Raw genomic sequence first — 20,811 nt, forward strand, 5'->3', positions numbered from 1 at the left:
GGGAATCCCCCTGAATTCTTCTGACAGCGTGCCTCGTTGACTCCACGCGAAAGCCTGCAGAATAAATTTCTTTGACCTTGTCTGGATGATTCCTAAACTGCGAGAAAAAACTGAGCACTACACAAAAAAAAAAAGAATACTGTATGCATCTATCGCTAGAACCAAGAACACGCTCCATTGATCAACAACGAATGCATCAGAAACACCTGACAACTTACTCCGAACACTGGTGTTCCGTGTTAATGACGTTAGTGACGTTAGTACGGAGTGACGTAGTGACGTAGCGACAACATTGACGTAGTTTTAAACCCAGTTGCGGCTTTACGTGCTGAAGATGCATGCAGCTGTGCTATGTATCAGCCCTTAGAGGGGGTTATTAATAAAACCACCTGGTGAGATTTAACGTGCACACATGTCTTGTACCCACTCCACTGTCGTTTTAGGGGCGAAGCCCTTCAGGGTCTGGGGCTGTTGGCGTCTCCTGTCGTCGTAATCATCGTCTCATGTAGTCACGGTACTAAAACACTGGGGAACTAGCTTACACCTCGCACTAGAACGTAACGCGTGCTAAAAACGCACCGGGACAGTCGTTGACGCCTCGCGCTAGAGAGCTTCGTGCTTCAAAGACATGAGTTCAATAAAAAATAAAAAGATTGCGCTAAAAAGGGGGACACGGACGGAGTGAGGACAGACACACACGGCGCAAACTTCCGACTACTTTTTATTGCCACTGTGTCAACTTTATACACTTTGCAAAGGACGATCGCGCATGCGCAAGCAAAAAGATAGATTAAACGTTCGGTGATGCGGCGGCCAAGAAAACCAATTCCTTTTCAGTAAGAGCCAGCGAGTACCAACATGAGACTTTTGCAGAAAAGCTGTGTAGCCTTACCCCGCGACGTTTTCATCTCCGTTGGAAAAAACGCCAAGGCGCCAAGAATACGCTTATACACTGCATGCTTCGCCACTCCCCAGGTTTCACGTTAGTGGAGATGGCCCGGGATTTTTTTGTTTTGTTTCTTGTTTTTCGCTTCGATTATACGACGTGGCCGCCTACTCTATACCCCGTGATCAGCAGCCGCCGTACTGGGTTCCAAAAATACGTGCAGTAGCATTCGTGGGCAGGATGATAATGTTGATCAAATGTCCACGTTTGCTGCGCGCAGTGGTTTCCGCCCGGTCGTGAGTGGGGAATTCCCCGACCGCCCGTGAGTGTGTCGGAGAAAGAGAGCGCGTGTAAGAGTATGGATGATGCGTATGATCCACACTGACTGCTTCAAGCATCTCATGAGGGCAGCCCAATAAGGTGGTCACTATTCAACGGTAACTTATAAAACCTGGAGGAAATCTCAACAGGCTCCCTTGAAACCAATGGTGTTGTGGATATCGAAGCAGTGCCCTTTTAGCGCAGTCATTTGGATCGATTACGTGTTACGTGGATTTATACTACTACCTTTTCGGACGAAGCCACAAGCTCTGACTATCATCTAATTAAAGAAACGGCTGACGCTAAACCTTGCTAACATACTTGAACAACGAAGCTGCTTATGTATGTGCCAGTTAAATGGTATTACAAGTGGAGGGAAAAATGAGTTTTGAATTGCGATTTCGTGATACTTTATTTAAAAATATATTGACAGGCATGGCGCAGTCGCAGCGAACTTCTCAATGCTGAAATATACACCGAGTTTTGTGGTGTTCTGGTTACAAACATTTGTGGGAATATTGGCGAGCATCGGGCATTCGAGAAAACGTTCTTTCCCGCAAAAGTAATTCTGCTGGCCTACCACGACACGGCAAAATCCCGAGAAATGAGATTCGCTGTAAATCTACCCATAATTCTCTTCTGTCGCAAGCGATGCTTTTGCTTGCCGAAGCGATCAGCCATTTTACAATCACTCTGCACAAAAACAAAAAATAAAAAAAAAACGACAATGGTTTTTTCTATATTTTTTTTAGGTTTTTCGCCCTCCGTTCTATTGGCGGTGAATGCCACGACGGACGGCGTTGCAACGCGTGTCTCCTTGACTTCGGCTTAGGGTGCGTTCCAATTAACGCTTTAGACGGCTTCGTTGCCGTCTTCGCCGACAGCCCGCCATGCTAAGACCCGTTACAAGTCGAACGAAGTAGTCAGCGAAGACTGCTTTGAGGAGACAGCATCGAAGTCAGCAACGATGCAGACTACCTTCCTGTCTCAACTAAAAAAAATCACGCCATATCCACGGAATGAATGATGATAAGTGGGGCGAAGCTCGAGAGGGGAAGATCATCGGTAACCGTAACTCTCCCGTGAAAGTTCGCCCATTACATCATTAAGAAAGACGTAAGACTGTGTGCGTACATTGTACAAATCAACTTTTATTTTGTTCTTTTATTTTGTTCTTGTTCGTTTGTTGTTGTTGTTGTAGGGTTCGTGAGGCTGCAAGCAAGCGCTCGTATCGGCAGGCAAACCCCGATGCAGTGAGAGCTCGCGAGGCGGCTGCGACACGCATCAAGCGAGCTCAGCCCGAAGCTGCCGACGCGCGGTTTAAGCGCGAGTTTCTAGACGAGATGCTTCGGCCTCTCTTTCGCGCACGGCGGGATCCTGTCGGCGAGCGCGCGCTGCCGCCGCCCTGCGCGCCCTCCGCTCCGCAGCCTTGCCAACAACCACCTCCTCCATCCGGTGACTCGTTGCGAAAGAGGGAGTGTGTGGTTATATATATATATATAAGTGAAGTGGGAGGAAGCCACCCGGTAACTGTTTATGTTAGGATGACACCTCAACCGGGAGGAGAATAATGAGAAGATAGGGAGGGAAGGAGGTGAGAGAGAAGTAAGGGATAGTGTATTTATAGAGGAATGAGGAGGGGGTTTTGGGAGGGGGAGGGGATTAGAGGATGGTATGAAGGGGCGTTTCCGTCAGGAAGGTGATGAGGGACCCGAGTGCTTTCTCTTGAACTGAGGGGTGGGCCTTGGGAAATAGGAGATCCGTGGGCGTGGTATGAGTCAGGCGTAATGAGACGAAAGTTGCAAAGAGTTTGGAGCGATTGTTGCGAAAGAGGAAGCGCGTCAACAGCGATTGCCTTTTGTAGTGTCAGTCACGTGCGAGTGACGTCATCATGACGTCACTCACATCAGCGCCACCTGCGAGTGAGTCATCGAACTAGGCGGTCACGTAGCGCCACCTGCGAGTGAGTCATCGAACTAGGCGGTCACGCACCACGAGACACAAGGGATGGACAGACCCACGGCTTTAGGAGCTTCGCCCCTAAAAGTGACGCCAGCGCCACCTTTTTGCGTATTATCGTGCCTACAAACTAACTTCTTCATTTAATAAAACATTTAGCATGACTTTCTAGAGCTGAAGGCGCTTAGTTTTAATTTTAAATTACTTAATGTTTGTAATAATCGCGGTAATATAATTTACGAGACGTGCGGCTTGCGTCACTCAACATTTCTGCTTTGACGTTGTTGTCTGCGTTGGTGACCGCTGCGCCGTTGCGATTCTTCCTCCTCTAGTTGTCAAACTACACTGATTCTTAAGCTTTCTACCAAGCTGTCCGCGAATTTGAACGCAGCCTTAAGGCACATTCCCACTGGCGATTTGTCTCGTCGCGCGACGGCGCGCGTCGCGCGATGAGGCCTTGAGGTGGTGTTCGCACTTGCGATGAGCGATGATGCGACTGCGTTCAGCGCAGCTGCTTCCCGACTTGTACGACCCCGTTGGTGCGTCAACCATTCGCAGTCAAAGAAAATGATGTTACGCGACAAAAGGAGGTGGAAATCAAACTAAAACACATGCTACTAACCTGGAGCAATGCCGAAAACATTTGCGGGTTGCGGGAGGAGCAGAAAATAACAAACTCAAGAAGGCTCTTTTCAACATATTATTGCACGAAGAAATGCACACGCTTGCTTTCACGCCACAACACCCGCATCACGGCCCACAAATGTCGCTTCTTTTCACAGGCGCTAAGTTCTGACGCCACCTAACTCTACGCGTGTTTACCAGTCGCCGATAGAACGATGAGGCTGCAAGTCAACCTACCGTCTCGCTGTCCACCTAGCTCTATACGGTGATTACTTGCTTTTACAATCCATACACGCTTCTCCACACTGATGAGTTCCACGCTATTCGTTGATTAGTGCACGCGTACGCTGAAGCCACTGACCAAAGAACCGATGCACACGGGAAGTTGCTTGCCGGCCCGACCCGGCGGGTGCAGCGATAGCGGGCCAAGCGCCTGGCCGCCTGAGCCAGCGGCGGTGGCGGCGGCGGCTCGTCCTCGCCCGCCCGCCCGCAGCGTTTGCATACCGGATGTAAAGAAACGTTTCGTTTCCGGCTACGTCAGCCTACTCCGCGGCCATGATTGGCTTACCGGTTTTGCGGGGCCGTCGCGCGACGAGGGAATTCGGACCGAGAGCGATCGGCTCTGCCGTCGCAAAACGCCGAAAAGCGACGGCCGGCTCGTCGCTTTGCGACGTCGCTTTTCGTCGCGCGACGAGGCGCATCGCCAGTGGGAATGTGCCTTTAAGGCACATTCCCACTGGCGATTTGTCTCGTCGCGCGACGGCGCGAGTCGCGCGATGAGGCCTTGAGGTGGTGTTCGCACTTGCGATGAGCGATGATGCGACTGCGTTCAGCGCAGCTGCTTCCCGACTTGTACATACGACCTCGTTGGTGCGTCAACCATTCGAAGTCAAAGAATACGCGACAAAAACAGGTAGAAATCAAACTAAAACACATGCTACTAACCTGGAGCAATGCCGAAAGCATTTGCGGGTTGCGGGAGGAGCAGAAAATAACAAACTCACGAAGGCTCTTTTCAACATATTATTGCACGAAGAAATGCACACGCTTGCTTTCACGCCACAACACCCGCATCACGGCCCACAAATGTCGCTTCTTTTCACAGGCGCAACGTTCTGACGCCTCCGAACTCTACGCGTGTTTACCAGTCGCCGATAGACGAAGAGGCTGCAAGTCAACCTACCGTCTCGCTGTCCACCTAGCTCTATTTACAATCCATACACGCTTCTCCACACTGATGAGTTCCACGCTATTCGTTGATTAGTGCACGCGTACGCTGAAGCCACTGACCAAAGAACCGATGCACACGGGAAGTTGCTTGCCGGCCCGACCCGGGCGGGTACAGCGATAGCGGGCCAAGCCGGCCAAGCGCCTGGCCGAGCGAGCCAGCGGCGGTGGCGGCGCTCGCCCGCCCGCCCACAGCGTTTGCATACCGGATGTAAAGAAACGTTTCGTTTCCGGCTACGTCAGCCTACTCCGTGGCCATGATTGGCTTACCGGTTTTGCGGGGCCGTCGCGCGACGAGGGAATTCGGACCGGGAGCGATCTGCTCCGCCGTCGCAAAACTCCGAAAAGCGACGGCCGGCTCGTCGCTTTGCGACGTCGCTTTTCGTCGCGCGACGAGGCGCATCGCCAGTGGGAATGTGCCTTTAGTGTTTCTCGCATTTGTCGTCTGCTTCAGTGGAGCTCGCACTCCCTGCTGTTTCTTTGCGCTCAGTTTATTTTTGATGTTTGTCCGCACCAGATTTTGCGTGTGCGTAACTGGTTATCATCATAAACGACTTGAAATCGCATACAGTAGCTCAGGGCGTGATTTAAGGTACAGTTTTTGATACTGCTCCGGAAGAAACATTGCCGGCGTCGCCCCCGTTCCTTGCGTCAGACCGAGTCGGTCTGATACTTGAAAAGCCGTGAGAATTGCGCAGGAAGAACGACACACATAAACAAATCAACAGCACGAGCGCAATTAACGACTGATCTATTCAAGGGCTAACTCCCCCAAATATAAGACGAAGTTGGCGCATGCGCCGAACATACTAATGATAAACTTCACAGAAGACAGCGTATTACCCAACGTAAACGGCAGTCGATTTGCTTCTTGAAGAGCTTTTTCGTCTCGTTCGACCACAAAAACTAACTGGTACTATTTCTCTATGAACATGTTTTTCTCTATCCAAATTTTTAACTTCGTAGGGTTTTGAACTTCGTTTAGAATAGGTTTCCGCAGAGCTATTCAATACTTTATTTTATAGCATTTCATTTATATCGGTCAATACATCATGCTCGCCTTTCCAGGGAGGAAATTGGTTTTAAAGAAAAAAATTACGCCCACCTCCCCTCGCGGGAACCCTGATGTGATGCGACGCTGAGGGGGGTTCAAGCGCAAGCGGAGAGCAACCGTCGACCGAAAGGCCGCCGGAGAGCGGCACACCGGTTATATGCGCAGCGCGCCCGAAGGAGAGGAGACCGCGGAGAGAGAGAGAGTGCTGCGGCTATGACGCAACACAATCCAACATAATCCACTTTAATCCAATCCAATCCAATCCATATCCAATCCAATCCAAGCCAAGCCAAGCCAAGCCAAGCCAAACGAATCCTATCCAATGCCCCTCGCGAGAGAGTGTTCGCTATCGGAGAGGAGAGGGGGAGTGTGGCTGCGGACAACAACGGACGCACGCGGACAACAACGGACGCTCGCAGGAAGGACAGGGCCGCCGACAAGAGATGCTCTGAGCGTCGCATCTAATAAATTATATGAGCCTTGTGCACCCACATGCTGCAGCCCCGTACCTGCATACTGACACTCCGCTCGCGTTAGCATCACGGTCGCACCAACGCGGCGACGCCACGTCTCGTGTTACGGCCCTGTCTACGTCGCTGGCACGTTTGGGTCTTTACTGGCCTTATGTTTCTCCTTCACTCTCTGCTCTCGAGACCTTAGAACCTATTTTGCATGCTTCGCTCGAATACAGTTCTGCCTCGGCCACCGACCTGCAAACACCTGAGTAAGCTGGGAATATTTTTACTCTAGAGCAACTTTACTCCAAGTCTGGCGGAATTGCGTGTAATCATTGCTTTATTTTACAACGAGTTCGCTGGTTCGTGGTAAAAAAAAAAAGATACCGCAATGAAAAAAAACTGGCGAAGCTTGCACTAAGTCGCGAAGGCTTTGAAATTGTTTATTTTCGTGTTCTGTCGTCGCTTTGCACTGTGGTAGTAGTCGTCATCCTGATATGCATCGATATTGTCATGTTCCTCACGCTAAGCATTACATGAATGGTAGCCTCACGCTAAGCATTACATGAGCGGTAGCCCTTGACGACATCTGAGGGCGCAGCGGTGACGCGTACGTGCACGACGCATGCGCGGCGTTCCTGGAGTCGCGTAGAGGTTCGGTGGTGCAGGTGTTGCGCCAGCTGTGACGCTGTTGGTTGCTAGGCAACGCGAGGCGCTCCTCGGGGTTTTCGCTAGTTTTGTTTTCCTTTTTTTGCTAGAGCCACTGCGCGAGCCGGGGGTGGTCGGCCGTCCCCGCAAAGCACGCGCTCAAAAGCGTTCGGCATTGTCTTGGTATTTTTAACTCGTTACGCACCGCACATTATTACAACAGATCCGCTGTTGAGAAAATAATCATGCAGATGTCGGCATGTTAGGGAACCGCAGTTTCAGCGAAGCTGCTATCTATGCTTACGCTGATTTTTGCTGCTTCTGACTCCATGTATCGACGTCGTTCATGTGCAATGCAACACAGTGATGTTTCGGCACAGTTCAGTACCGCGGTTGTTCAGTGGCCAATCGTTAAGGCATTGCTCCGCTTCGGTATTATGGCCCAGTACGGACTCGCCTTCAAAGCTGTTCTTTGCGACGTATAGACTCTGTTCCGCTTTATGTTAACGAGCCAGCATACGCTTGCCTTTCAAGCCGTTCGTAGCTCCATACTGGAAACACCCTGTCTCCGCTCGATGCTTTTCGGATATCGTAACTTCTACACTCATTGCTCTCGTTCCCCGTATTTTCTTAGTTTTGGTGAAGCTAAATTGGGCGCTCGTTATATAATACCAATGGTCGCTATTAAACATAACGTCGCCGAAATGCCTACTGAAACCATAGTATGCTTCACTACAAAATCACTTTATGGGGGAGTAACCATAGTTATAACCACTTTCCTTTCTGTCACATACTGCTCTTTAAAGTTAACATCAGCATACTTCTAAAACATGGAGTTGGGCAGGTTACCGCTTTAAAATACCGCAGGCCAATCACGCTTGTTGTGTAAACGACTTATGAATTGTAATAGCAGCACCCAAAACTTTTATTGCCTACTTTGCTAAAATGTTGTGCAGGAACGTTCGGCACAGCTAGCCTCGCTTTAGCGGGCAGACTGGACATAGGCTCGTACTGCGCGACAAGAGGCCAGGGCTGATGCGATTCTGTGAAACGGGACCGGCTCACTAAACCATAGACTCCAGAAAACAGTTACAACTTTCCAATGGTCATATCTGGTAAGGGCTTGTCGGGAATTTCGACACACTAACTGGTGTTGTCCCGGCAGAAGAGCAGCGCGGAAATGGAAAGAACGTGTCGTGCGGCGCTTCCAAACACCGCGCATTCCAAGAAAGGCCGCGCCTGCTCGCACCGGATGGATTGGCCACCACATGGGGATGGACCCCGATGAAGAGGACTCGCTTTTCTCCCTTCCCCGGCCCTCAGCGCCAAGATGAAGGGAAGATGAAGACAGACGGACGAGGTCTGGGCGCCGGAGCCCTCGGGCCGTCGCCTTCGGGCTCCACTCGAGCACTGTTTCTGCACCCGCTGGGCTGTAAATAATTGTACAGTTTTGTATCGGAGGCTGAGTTTGTTGGTTGAGGATACCCGGGGTCAGATCGTCAGCGCTGCTGCGGCTTGGAGGAGAAGCCCCGGGGCAAAGAGCATCTCGAAGATAACTGGGGTGGAAAAGGAAGTTCCAGCTCAGCTGGTTACAAAGATAGCCCTGGCTTACCTACTCTCCCACCCACTACGGGGTCTTCCGGAACGTACAGAGAAAAATTTATCTCACTGTCCCATTGAATGCCCTGGTCTTGAGGTAAAACCTACCGTACTCCATTCATTCGCTGCTATACTCGGGAAGAAGTTAAGAACGGCAATAGCTCATGTACGGTATCACTCCGCCTGAGCGACGGACCCGGATGTTAACGGGCGTGCGCGTTTTGAAAGGAGACTGCTATGGATGCCTGACACTGTCTGCCTTTTCTCACGTAGTTTTTTTGTCATCTCTGCAGTAGTTTATAAGCGTATTCAGTCCAAAAAATCACGGAAACGTCTCGTGACATGTTCGAAATATTCCCAGTAACGCACTACTTGCGCCGCGCCGAGTAACATCCGGCTGCAGTGATGAGGCGAAGCGCGGCAACTTCCGCTGCAGCTGGTTACAAAGATAGCCTTGGCTTACTTACTCTCCCACCCACTACGGGGTCTTCCGGAACGTACAGAGAAAAATTTATCTCACTGTCCCATTGAATGCCCTGGTCTTGAGGTAAAACCTAACGTACTCCATTCATTCGCTGCTATACTCGGGAAGAAGTTAAGAACGGCAATAGCTCATGTACGGTATCATTCCGCCTGAGCGACGCACCCGGATGTTAACGGGCGTGCGCGTTTTGAAAGGAGACTGCTATGGATGCCTGACACTGTCTGCCTTTTCTCACGTAGTTTTTTTGTCATCTCTGCAGTAGTTTATAAGCGTATTCAGTCCAAAAAATCACGGAAACGTCTCGTGACATGTTCGAAATATTCCCAGTAACGCACTACTTGCGCCGCGCCGAGTAACATCCGGCTGCAGTGATGAGGCGAAGCGCGGCAACTTCCGCTGCCGTTCTGAAGCTTTAGCGGAGTAAAGCAGCCTCGGGCACGCGAAGAGAAATTGACTCCCTCCATCATGAAGTCATTTTGGCCACTTGAAGACTCTTGTGCTGATAGGACTTTTCTATTATGTCTCCCCTACCCCTACGGAGTAAAATCCGATTCTATTTATCTGTCATTCTTTTTCCACCTCTAACCTTCACATTTTAACAGCGAAGCTGTTTAGCAAATCGTAATTTTTTCCTGCCCGCAACGAAAAATACCAAGAAATCGCCGAGCGAGCGCGCCCGTGAGCGCAGGCCTCGTGGCGAGCACTCGGCAGTTAACAAAGCCAATAAAATGCCGAGCGCACCTGTGTGCGTGTCCCGCAACGACCACCCAGGATCCCGTGCACACGTTCAAGCCATGCACACCCACTTAGGAAGATTGGCCAAGATTGGCAAAAAAAAAAAAAGAATCAAACGTTCGCCGTAATCGTGGCAACACTTGGTCGATGCGAGAAAGACACGTCATAGCGTACGTCCCTCCAAAGGTGATGTTCAATGATTATCACGTCCAAAAAATGCAGGAATAGCAACAATGATGGAGTAAATGTCGTTGCGGCAGCGAGGAAGAAGCAAATGGGCTGCAATCGTGGACTTAAACCATCGTTATGGTCGAGTAAGGTTGCGTACAGCTTCGCTACCTTCAATAGTTAGCGTGAGCTTGCTTTACTTTTTGTCTAAATAGCTTACTGACAAAGGCAGTACCTACTCTGTGCACAAGTACCATTGGATGATGATGATCATGAACACAACATAATGGTCAGCATTATTCTGTGGACAAGACCACACGGTAATGTTCAGTTTTATTATGTGGGCCCTACCACGGCACAGCTTATCCTTATTTGTCTAAAGCAACTGAAAAAATACCAGTCCACGCTTATTTACATAAATAATGCGTATAATTGACTTTAGAGAACGGCTTAAAGGAAAAAGTTTACCTGTAAAAGAAACTACATAACTGCTCGGACTCGAACCCACGGCGTCAACGCTAAAAACTAAGACTCAACCTCTGCGCCACAGAAGCCGATGAACGAAGCCCTTCCAGCCGTAACGAAAAACAGAACGTAACCCTGGACCCGTCGCGGTGGCCCAGAGGTTAAGGCGTTGCACTGTTAGGACGGGGTCGCGGGTTCGATTCCCGGACGTGGTGGCCGCTTTTCTGAAGGAGGTGAAAAGCAAAAACGCTCGTCTTTACGGGTTTTCGGCGCACGTTAAAGATCCCCGGGTGGCCAAAATCAATCCGGAGCAGTCCACTCCGGCGCGCCTCATCGCCTGCGTTGCGTCGGCGCGTTAAACCCTGCATTTAATCAATCAATCAATCAACCAATCAATCAATCAGAACATTACCATGTGGTCTGGACCACAAAATAAAGCTAAACATTATTCTGTGGTCTGGTCCACAGAATGCAACTCACAAACCCTGCACTGGAGGCAAAGTCAACGCTTTAGCCTTGCCAACCCGCCGTGTGGATACGGGCCCAAACACTTCGTAGGGAAGCAGACTCGGTTGGTTTGGCTGATCGTCTTCCTACATTTATTTGGAGAGCGTAGGCCCGGCCAGAGAGAGAGAGAGAACATTTTAATGAGCTCAAATATGCGAGTGGAACCCTAGTCCGGGAATCCATGCGTTGCCCTCACCGCCTTGGCCCATGTCACCAGGAGAGTCTGGTCCTCCGGTTGACAGCTGGTCAACAGTGTCTCCCACAGCTCAGGAAAGGAACAGGTGGAGAGGGGTGGTAGGGCTGGGTTGTGAGCGCATTCCACAATTATATGCTGGAGGGTACCTAGCTGTGGACAAAACTTGCATAGCGCGGTGTACTGTGTGGGAAACAATAAATTCATTCGAACCGGGTGAACGTACGTGCCTGCTTGTAATTGTCGGAGTGTTATTTCCTGAGTTTCGCTGGGGGACGGGTGAGGGCAAGGGAATTTTTGTCTGGTGGTCCGGTAAAATTGAGTAATTTCCTGATAGGTGAGAAGTGGCGTCGGAGTGTCATGGAAGAGAAAGAAGAGGTGCGTGTGGGCGTGCGTGCGCGGCGGGGCTCGTTCCGTGGCGGCTGTTCGACGGCGGCAACTGGGCGGGCCAGCTCCGTTCCAGCTCCCAGCCCTGGCCGACCCAGGAGACGCGCCCGCAGCTGTGTCCCGTCGCATGAGCCGCCGCTAGGAGACGCCTGCGCGCTCGAAATTGCCCGGCCGACGCTAAAGTGAGTCCTCTCGAAACGGACTTGCCGTGTCACCTTGCCGACGGCCGCCAGCCGCGCAGAGGCGCGCAGCGGGTGAAGGTTGCGGCGCGACGCCGCTAGCGGCCGTCGGTATGGGCGGCAGGGCAAGTTCGACGCTAGTCTGCCCGTAGCTTTCGCAGTGTCTGTTCTGTTGGCGCCGGCAGAATAATTTACCCGAAATTCCAGCGGCTGTCGCCGCCCATTGGCTGCCCCAAGTCACATGACACGTGCCAGTAGAATTTCGGAAAAATAATTCTGCCGGCGCCGGCTGAATTTTTTCGAAATTTTGCCGGTGGTTGGATTTGGGAGAGTAGAACCTAAAGTAGCGTAGCCAAACCGGCCTCATCTAATATAACCTGATAAAACCTAACCTATCATGACCTAAACTAACCCGACCCAACGTTACCGAGCTACCTTGACTCAAAAACGCCGAACGCGAACTATCGTTAACCCAAGTTAAAGCATAGAAGTCCTTTGAAACCACCGTGTTAAGTTTAAAAACGGGTACGAGACCACACCCACCACGGTAGCAGCCGAAAGGACGGGTTTTTGCGCTGTATTTCTCCCATAAATGCTCCACGTTAACCCATCACAGGCGGCTGCCGGTAGATAGGAAACTTTATTCGGCCGACGCCAGTGGAATACCTAGCCCTTAACTCGTACCAAGAATCTTGGACACAGTTGTTGGCTACATGAAGGACAAACAGCTTCCTAAAGTTGTGGCTCTTGACTTCGGAATGATCGCCAAAAGCGCGGTGCTTTCGAGAATAGCGGAAGTATAGACCATTCGATGGGGATGATCGACTCAAGGGCTGTGGCCGTCCTCGTGCTCCTTCTGAGGCCGTCCATAGTTAGTCTCTAATTGCATGAGGGGGTTAACAGCGCACGAAGACGTCCGCACACAAGCAAGAGAAGAACGGACAAGCGATGAATACATCAGCGCCTGTCCTGTCTTCTCTTCATTGTCCTGTCTTGCCCTGTATTCTCCTCTTCCGACGACACGCCAGGAGAGACACCTTGTGTGTCGTTGTCTTCGTGCGCTGTTAACCCTTTCATGATGCTCCACAAACCAGCCCACCAAGCCATCCTGTAGTTACTTTCTATCGTGCGAGAAGCTTCCGGAGCAGCAGATACGGCCAACGCTCAAGCGTGGAATGTGTGGCCGTTTTCTATGAGCCTCTGAAGATCTCAGGCGCCATTATTGACTAAGGTTTTGGAAGGACGACAGGCCTACTTTGGCCAACCGTTGCAAGGCCAACACTGCGCTTGGTAATGCATATTGCTTTCACACTGCTTAAACCTGGGTACCGTGGGCTACTCGAATGCACATTTGCGGCTGTTTGCCATTTGCATTGGCCAATGCATACCTTGCGGCCTAATCTTCATTTTTATATATACAGGCGATTAAGCTTAATTATTTATTTCAGCTTAATTGTTTTTATTACAAATTGTTACCTTTTTTTCTTTCCTGTGTGTTTCTCTACGGCCCTGCTATCGAGCACAGTACACTGGTGTGTTTACGCTGGCTGCTATGTAATGGAACAGTTCCCTGGCCTTCGTCAAGCTGATTCACAGCTTTTAGTCAGGGAACCGTCGAGAATTCATTCTGGAAATAAAAAAGATTTGATTTGATTTGATTTAATTTAATGCATGCAACATGGCATGCAGTAGCACCGAAGAGGGACGACGAATGTTCCTTTTCATGTTATGAACCAAAAAGCCCAAATTTCTTCTATTCATGTATCAAGATTTCGGCGCACATTAAAGCTCACCCCGTGGTCTAAGTTAATCCGTAGTATCGGAATGCCTCATAGCCAAAAGCCAAATTAGTCATTTGACCTGGTGCTATAACTGGTGAAGTTCTCCCTTAAAGCATGCTTGAAACATGCTTGTTAGAGGAACTTCCGTTAGGTATTACTATTAGGTATTGCAAAGGTTAGGTATTCAATTAGGTACCCCGTTAGGTTGTATACAAAGCGGGCTCTTGGAATAAAAAATAAGCACGCCCAGTGCAACCTGATCATACTAACGGTAAGGTAACGACAAAGACGAAGTAGTAAGCGTGTTCAAATAATATTATTCGGCAATTTTCGATTTAGAACCAGTTACCGTAGAGGAAGTTAAACGCAACTTCATCGAAATTTCGCCTCACCCAGGTGATGAATCAAAAGAATGGCTACAAAGAACCATATCGGCAGGAGTTAAAGATGCAATAGATAACTGAAACCCAGGTAAGACGCCTGAACAGGTAGACTAAGCACAGCCTTTTGCAAAATGTTTAAATGCGAGCTATTTTGTGCTCTTTCAAGAATGTACAACGAAGCCTAAAGCTCTGCGTTCGTCATAGGCTGCTTCGTATGCGATTCTAATTCTCAAGACAAAATAGAAGGGCTAAGGAATGTGAAGTCCTACCGGCCAATTTCTTTAACCAATGTATACTACAAAATATTAATGAAGGTTATTGAAGGCAGGCTTCAAACAGTTCTTGATCGAATGGTCGGCCCGCATCAAACATGCGACATCACAGGCCGCAGCATGTTCACAAACATACACACGATGTGCTGTATTTCGCTGACGCCGTGAACATCAAAGTCGCGGTTATTCAGACTGTTATGAAAAAGGCGTTTGTCTGCGTGCCCCACAACATTCCGTATTCGGTACTCGAACATATTAATGTAGGTACGATTATTAAAGAGGACGTGGCGCTTGCATACAGGAATTGCACTACTCGTGTGATCGTGAATAAGTAGTAGAGAGCACCCATCGGCGGCAGGGCTGCCCCGTCAGCCACCTATTGTTATGTCAATACAGTAGAGTCACGACATTTCAAACTCGTGATAATTCAAACTTCAGGTTAATCCAAATAAATTTCTTTCAAGTGCATACATCTGATTTTTCGCCATGCCTAGGCGCCTCTTCACCGCTTTCAGGCTGCCTCCGTTCGTTACACCATGCACAATCTTCTACATATTATACTTCCGTATGTTAGCTGTCTTACGCTTATTAACTTCAAAAGCTCCCCCAGTTCTGTTCTGTTAGATGGGATGGAGATTGCCATGCTTTGCCGTTTCCTAATTAAATCTTTCGTCTGCTGTGAAAGATTAGCTGTATCCTATCTAGCGATCGTGCCTTTGACTTCTACTGCCCACTCCTCGATAATGCGTGTACGATTGTCCCTGGCTTCCTGTGTCGTAAACTCTGGTCTCTAGGTTAGAGCTGAATAAGGGTTCTGCAGCGCGATCCTGCAGAATCGATATTCAGCTCTAACCGAGGAATAAGAGCAGATCCCTAGAGAAGGCAAGCGTGGCAGAGTGCGAAAGAAAGTTTGACGGGCAGCAGAGATCAAGACGTTTGCGGGGATAAATTGGTGGAAGTTGGCACAGGACCCGGAAAATTAAAGATCTATGGGGTAGGTAGGCTGATAGGATGACGATGATGAAATATATTTCAAAATTTTGGCTCGCTCTCTATGCTATCATTTAAAGCCGCTTATCCAAACTGCTGCATTTCATAGATTCGGTAATTCGTATTTTTTGCTTGTCCTTGCCGTAAAATATCTGCGGCATGTGCCACTACTAGCTGCACATTTTCATCCCTAAATCAGTAACAGTCACGAATAAAGCCGATTACCTGCATATACGCGTCAAAGCGAATCAGCGCGAACCAACAACCGCCTGTGGATAGAACTGGCTGCGCTTGCTGCCATCGAAAAATTTGCCTTGAACTCTCATGCAAAGACAAAGCCGTCATTCGTTGGTGAATTCTTTCCTGCAAGAATAAAAATGAGCGCCGGAAAGGAGCGCATATTTTTAGACAAAAAAAAAAAAATAGCGGGCTTCTCGCCGTACGAAGTTGAAAGCGGGAGATGAACAGCGCGTGGAAGTGTGGAAGAAATGTCTCGGACGCCCTAAGATGCGGGACTTCCAGACTGGCATTTAGCACAATCTCAAATGGGCGAGCCAAAGTACGTGACGTCACGTAGAAAGCTCTTTTATATGGTAGACCACAACTAGGCTAAGAGGTATACTGTGCCTATAGGTTATCCTTACACAAGGCGATCTCCCAACAACCACTGTACACATACATACTGTACACATGCAGTGCTCATACCTCAATAAAAGCGACATGGCGGGCCCCCTTCTGGGTAATGTGCAACCTCGAGTGTAGCCCCGCGTCACGTCACGTCGTATCCCTGTAACACTCAGGCGTGCCACTAGCATTTTCGTCATTTTACCCTTGCTAGCGTGCGGTGGTGTATAGTAGGTCAGTCTAAACTGCAACTGCGTGTTTCGCCCCGCTGCTTTTCGATACTGATGCTCGAGCTCAACGCCAGGCACCGACATTCTCGTTATCATAAATGAAGGCCGGGACTCCTTTAAGAACATCTTTCTTCCAGTAATGTATACGTTTCGTCGGCCACAAAGCCTCCCCCGACGTTGCACGTCGGCCTCGTGCCGTTAACGCCCATCGTTGCTTTTGCAGGTTCATCGCAACCGAGCCATCCGCCCCTTCGTACAGAGTACCCAGCCGACAGCTGTGCGAACTGAACTTGCGGCGGCTTGACGTGAACCAGGGCTTCACTCACAGACAGTACAGGTCGTGCCTGCGCACTCTCGGCTTTAATCAAAATGTCGAAGAAGCCCATGCTAGGCGTAGTCGTCGCCCCCGATCCTCCTGCGCCTCCCCAAGCAGCACCGGACGCCCATGACGCGCAATCTATGCCTACGCCTCCCCATTTGGCACCGCAAGCTCCGCCACAGGCCTCCGCTACGCCACCACAAGTCGCCCCTGACGTTCCCCCGCCAGCCTCCGCTACGCCGCCTCAAGTGGCCCCCGACGTTCCCCCGCCGGCCACTGCTACGCCGCCTCAAGAGGCCCCTGCTTTTCCTCCTCCGGAAGCCGCTACGCCTCCAAAGGCAGTCGCCGGACTCTCCCACTTCGAGCCTCCGCCGCCCCCTCCGAAGGTTGTCGCAGGTCTCGGACAACAGGCGCCCACTCCGAAAGTAGTCGCATCTCGTCGACCTTCGGAGGGCCAGCCAGGCCAGTCATTCACTGGCAACGCGCAGAGGGTCCCTGTCTCAGAGCCAGTCAAGCGGGAGTACCTGGTGGCAGTCAAGAGCTACGAGCAGCAGGTAGGGGCCAACATAGTTCGCGGCAAGATGTTAATCGAAAGCCTGCCCACCGCTCCCAGGGACATGCCGGCCGAGCGGAGGTTTTCCCCTCTGCCGGGAACGGGGTACGGCCAGGGCATGGACATGGGACATGGCAGGGACAACATGTACGCGCCCATGAGCAGCGGCCAAGGTCATCCGATGGGCGGGGGGGCACCGCCAAACGTGCAGCGAAGTCGCGAGGAGTTCCGCAACCTGGCTCTCAGCAAGGACATCGACCTCGCTAAAATGGCCGAAATGGGTCCCGAAGTCAGGAGAGACTTGGACATGGGAAGCCGTATAGACCAAATTTTGGACGTCACCAACATACCTCATGCAGGCAGGCGTCCAAGCGGTTACGTAGAGGTCATTGGGCCGATCATGGCGGAGTCTTACGGGAGACCGCCGCCTACCGGCTATGGTGCACCGATGGGTAGGTACAGCACGGAGGCCTGTCCGCGAGACCCTCGTTTGTGCAGGCCGCAAGAACCGCAGGTGGGCGGGCGGCCCATTTACGAGGGGCCAAATTTGCGCTAGGCGACCTTGCTCGAGAGAATGGACGGCCTACGTCGGGGAGAATAGGCATACAAGGAGGTCTATGAGCAGGGAATCGGACCTTTCGGACCGAATACGGCAAGACATCTCCAAGCACCGCGCAGAAAATATGCTGGAGAAAATTCGCGCAGACGCTGCGAGCCTGGATGACGGTGAACCCGACGTGCGTATTCGTCCCAGAAACAGCATGCCGCACGACAGTAGGCCGCCGAGCCGAAATGTCCGAAGAGCGTCGTGCGACGACGATGGCCGTAGCGACAGGCGAACACACTCGAAACCACGGCGGCGAAGGTCGCGTCATCTCGAAAAGTCCTCTTCGTCGTCATCTTCGTCCGTAGACAGACCGCGCAGCGGGCGCTCGAAGCGTTCCAAAGAGTCCAAAGGCAAAAAAAAGTGGCAGAGCCGTTCTAAAAAGAGCTCGTCATCGTCCTCGTCCTCGTCATCTGGGTCACGGAGCAAGCCCAAGCCAAAGGGCCGCTCCATCGAGTTCTCTAGGAAGGTGACCGAACGGTTTAGCTCTTCATCCACCGGTCCGGAGATGTAGCTCAACGGCCCTCCACAGCGGCAGCCCTCCAAGAGAATCGCAAGGCAGTGACATGCCCGGCCGGCCTGTGGTCCGCCCGGCGAGCCCCATCAGGGTCATGGAAAGTTCTCCGAAAGTCAATCCGCAGTAGGGCGCAACTTTCACGTCGACGAACATGGGTCCTAGCGGCTCTCGACGACCATTGCTCCCTACCTGGCCAATGAACTGAGTACTCTTGTCGGCAGTTCACCAATTCTTTGAAGGTCGCTGGCGAGTCAGCTGTAACATTCGTGGCGAGGAAATAACGGAAAACTTCCAAATTTCGGGGCGGACCTTGATTAAAGTTAAAAAGCACAACTCATTTGTGAGGAAAATATGTGTGGTGGTCAGTTTTCTGGTGGTACGTTGAAGCAAACGTCTCCGATCACAGTGTATGGCAGAAAATTGTTACCACACCTTTTCCCATAAATCTGAGGCGACAGAACTTTGGATAAAGGTATACGATCTCGGTGTGACATTTTTTTCCTGCTACTGGAAGGCTTCCGGCCCTCCCTGCAGCACGGAGGTAGTACTGATGTGAAAGTTAGAGGTGACGACACCACCAATGGTGCACCACACCATTTTTGGTGTCATCGCCGGGCACCAGGATAGGGCTTTCATGTTTTATTTCTAGCTTTCCGCGAAACTTCGTATGCGGAGGCCATCAAAGCATCGCCCTATGGAACACCTAGCGCTTCAAAAACACGTGGAGCCTCGGAACTGTGCTCGAGGGTGGAGGGCTACCGCCACGCTGGGGAGCCGGACTATTCCAGCCAGTGTGTGATTGGAACTCGGACAATGAGAGCGCGTGCAAATCCCTAACCATATACATCTTCGCTGTAAAAATTCATTCCTGAACGAGGAAGGGGCCTTCGGAAAAACTGCTTCTACCGTGTCGGCATCTGGGCGCAATCGGATAGACGTCAGCTTCCATAACGCGAAGCACCGAGGTTTCATTCCGTCTGCAAGAATTTTTTCTCCTGTTCAATAAATAATGATCATCATCGTGAGAGAAAGCTTGCTTTCCTGCAGTGCGTTTTGGAGTGGTCTAGAGGCTTCAGGAAGAGGCTGAAAGCTTAAAAACAAAACAAAAACAAAAAAGCTTAAAACAAAACAAAACAAAAAGCTTAAAAACAAATTTCACCATCTTGCCGTAGGGGAACCCTGAGTAGTATGCGAAGCAGCCATCGGGTCGACTCAAGTCGACTGCGATTAGGTTGTCCGCAGACATCTTGGTCACCTTGTCTATGATCACGCATTTCACGTTGCGGAAGGCCACGCGGAATGTGTTCAAGTCGCTGGCGCTGAGGCCTCCGTCCTTGTTGGGGCCGGTGGTCTTCCGATAGAGCTTGAAAGCCGCCTGCACCGTGGTTCCTCCCACTGCCAAAGCCGCCTTTCCGGTGCTCGTGCAGATGACGAACGCGTTGTAGGCGGTATTGCCGGTGTTGCTGTACCGGTTGTAGAGGTCCATGGCAAGCCGGAGGACGAACGTCTTGCCGCAACCGGCCGGTCCGGTGACGGCAAGACCCGTAACGAAGGTGCTGACGGCGTCGTCTGCCGGTGGATGATCTCGCGCAGTAGCTCATGTTGTTCCGCGTTTGTCGTCCTCATCAAATTGTACTATTCGTCCCGATCCATGATGTCCTGGCGCTCCCGCACGGCCGCGCACGGACTCGGGTGTATTGGCTCGGGATGAGGTCGGACCTTCGTGTTCCGGGTAGACGATCACGGCAGGAGGAGGTGCTGCTCCTTCTTCTTCTTCTTGTTCTTGTGCCCTCTTCTCCGCGGCGCTGTGCGCGGCGCTGACACTGGCGTCGACGCTGGCGTTGCAGGTGGCGTTACCGGCAGCGTTGCCCGTGGCGCTCATCGCGGCGTTGCGGGAGGAGGTTCTCCCACGGGAAGATGACGACGGTGGTTGAACGCGAAGCTATCTCGTGACGGATTCTTTGGTTGGCCCATCTCTAGGGGCATCCTGCCAAAATCATCATCAGCGGTGCCTAACCAGGCATGCGCAGTGCCATGGGGGTGTGGACGCCGCACAACGGCGCCCACACAACGGCGGAGGGCGCAGGCGCCACCATAAGCTGCTTCGCATCTAAAAACCGACAAGTTCAGCTTCCTACAGCGCCGGTTCTGAAGAGCACGTGGCCAGGGCATTCAAAACGGGTACAGGCCATTGCAAGGTGACTGTATACGGTTAGTTGCTCCAAACGTGTCCGTTATGAAGACGCATGAGGTAATGACAGGATGTGATGTCATACCGTATACCTTCATGTGAAGTCTAGCGACCTAATAAAGGAAGGCCATAAGGGAAACAGTTGTGGTTGCGGGGCTATGCAGCGGACGTATGCTAGGAAGCAAATGCAAGGCACAACTGGCATTTCAAACCATTCGCAGGAATGCTAAGTGACCTCTAATGCTCGCCGGCTTTTCCTTTTATAAGTTGGCGTTTATTTACGGCAGAAGCTTAGCGGCGATGCAAACGCTGAACAAGCGCATTGTCAGTGAATTTTCTTTCGTGTGTGAGCATGAAATTCTTGCCTTATTTCAGGATTTGTCAACTACATAGGGCCGCGAGTAGCAAAGTCTTCGCCTTGGATCTTTTTTGCGCAACTTTTCGAACGTCATGCAT

General features: G+C 51.0%; 1 protein-coding gene across 2 annotated transcripts in view; it reads left to right on the plus strand.

Annotated features, from left to right (window-relative positions):
* Positions 1-19,176, plus strand: part of LOC144162877 (uncharacterized) — a 124,227-nt gene extending 105,051 nt beyond the window's left edge. The window contains exons 2-3 of one of the 2 annotated variants that reach the window (XM_077693591.1): positions 11,663-11,894; positions 16,395-19,176. In XM_077693591.1, the coding sequence (XP_077549717.1) occupies positions 16,541-17,599 (1,059 nt within the window). In that variant the 5' untranslated portion in view covers positions 11,663-11,894; positions 16,395-16,540 and the 3' untranslated portion in view covers positions 17,600-19,176. The remainder of the gene's footprint in view (positions 1-11,662; positions 11,895-16,394) is intronic. The other variant, XM_077693592.1, reaches the window with a different exon arrangement.
* Positions 19,177-20,811: the final 1,635 nt, after the last annotated feature.

Source organism: Haemaphysalis longicornis, unplaced genomic scaffold (genome assembly GCF_048455015.1).
Source record: "Haemaphysalis longicornis isolate Haplotype H1 unplaced genomic scaffold, Haemaphysalis longicornis Haplotype H1 scaffold_12, whole genome shotgun sequence".
Lineage (NCBI taxonomy): Eukaryota > Metazoa > Arthropoda > Arachnida > Ixodida > Ixodidae > Haemaphysalis > Haemaphysalis longicornis.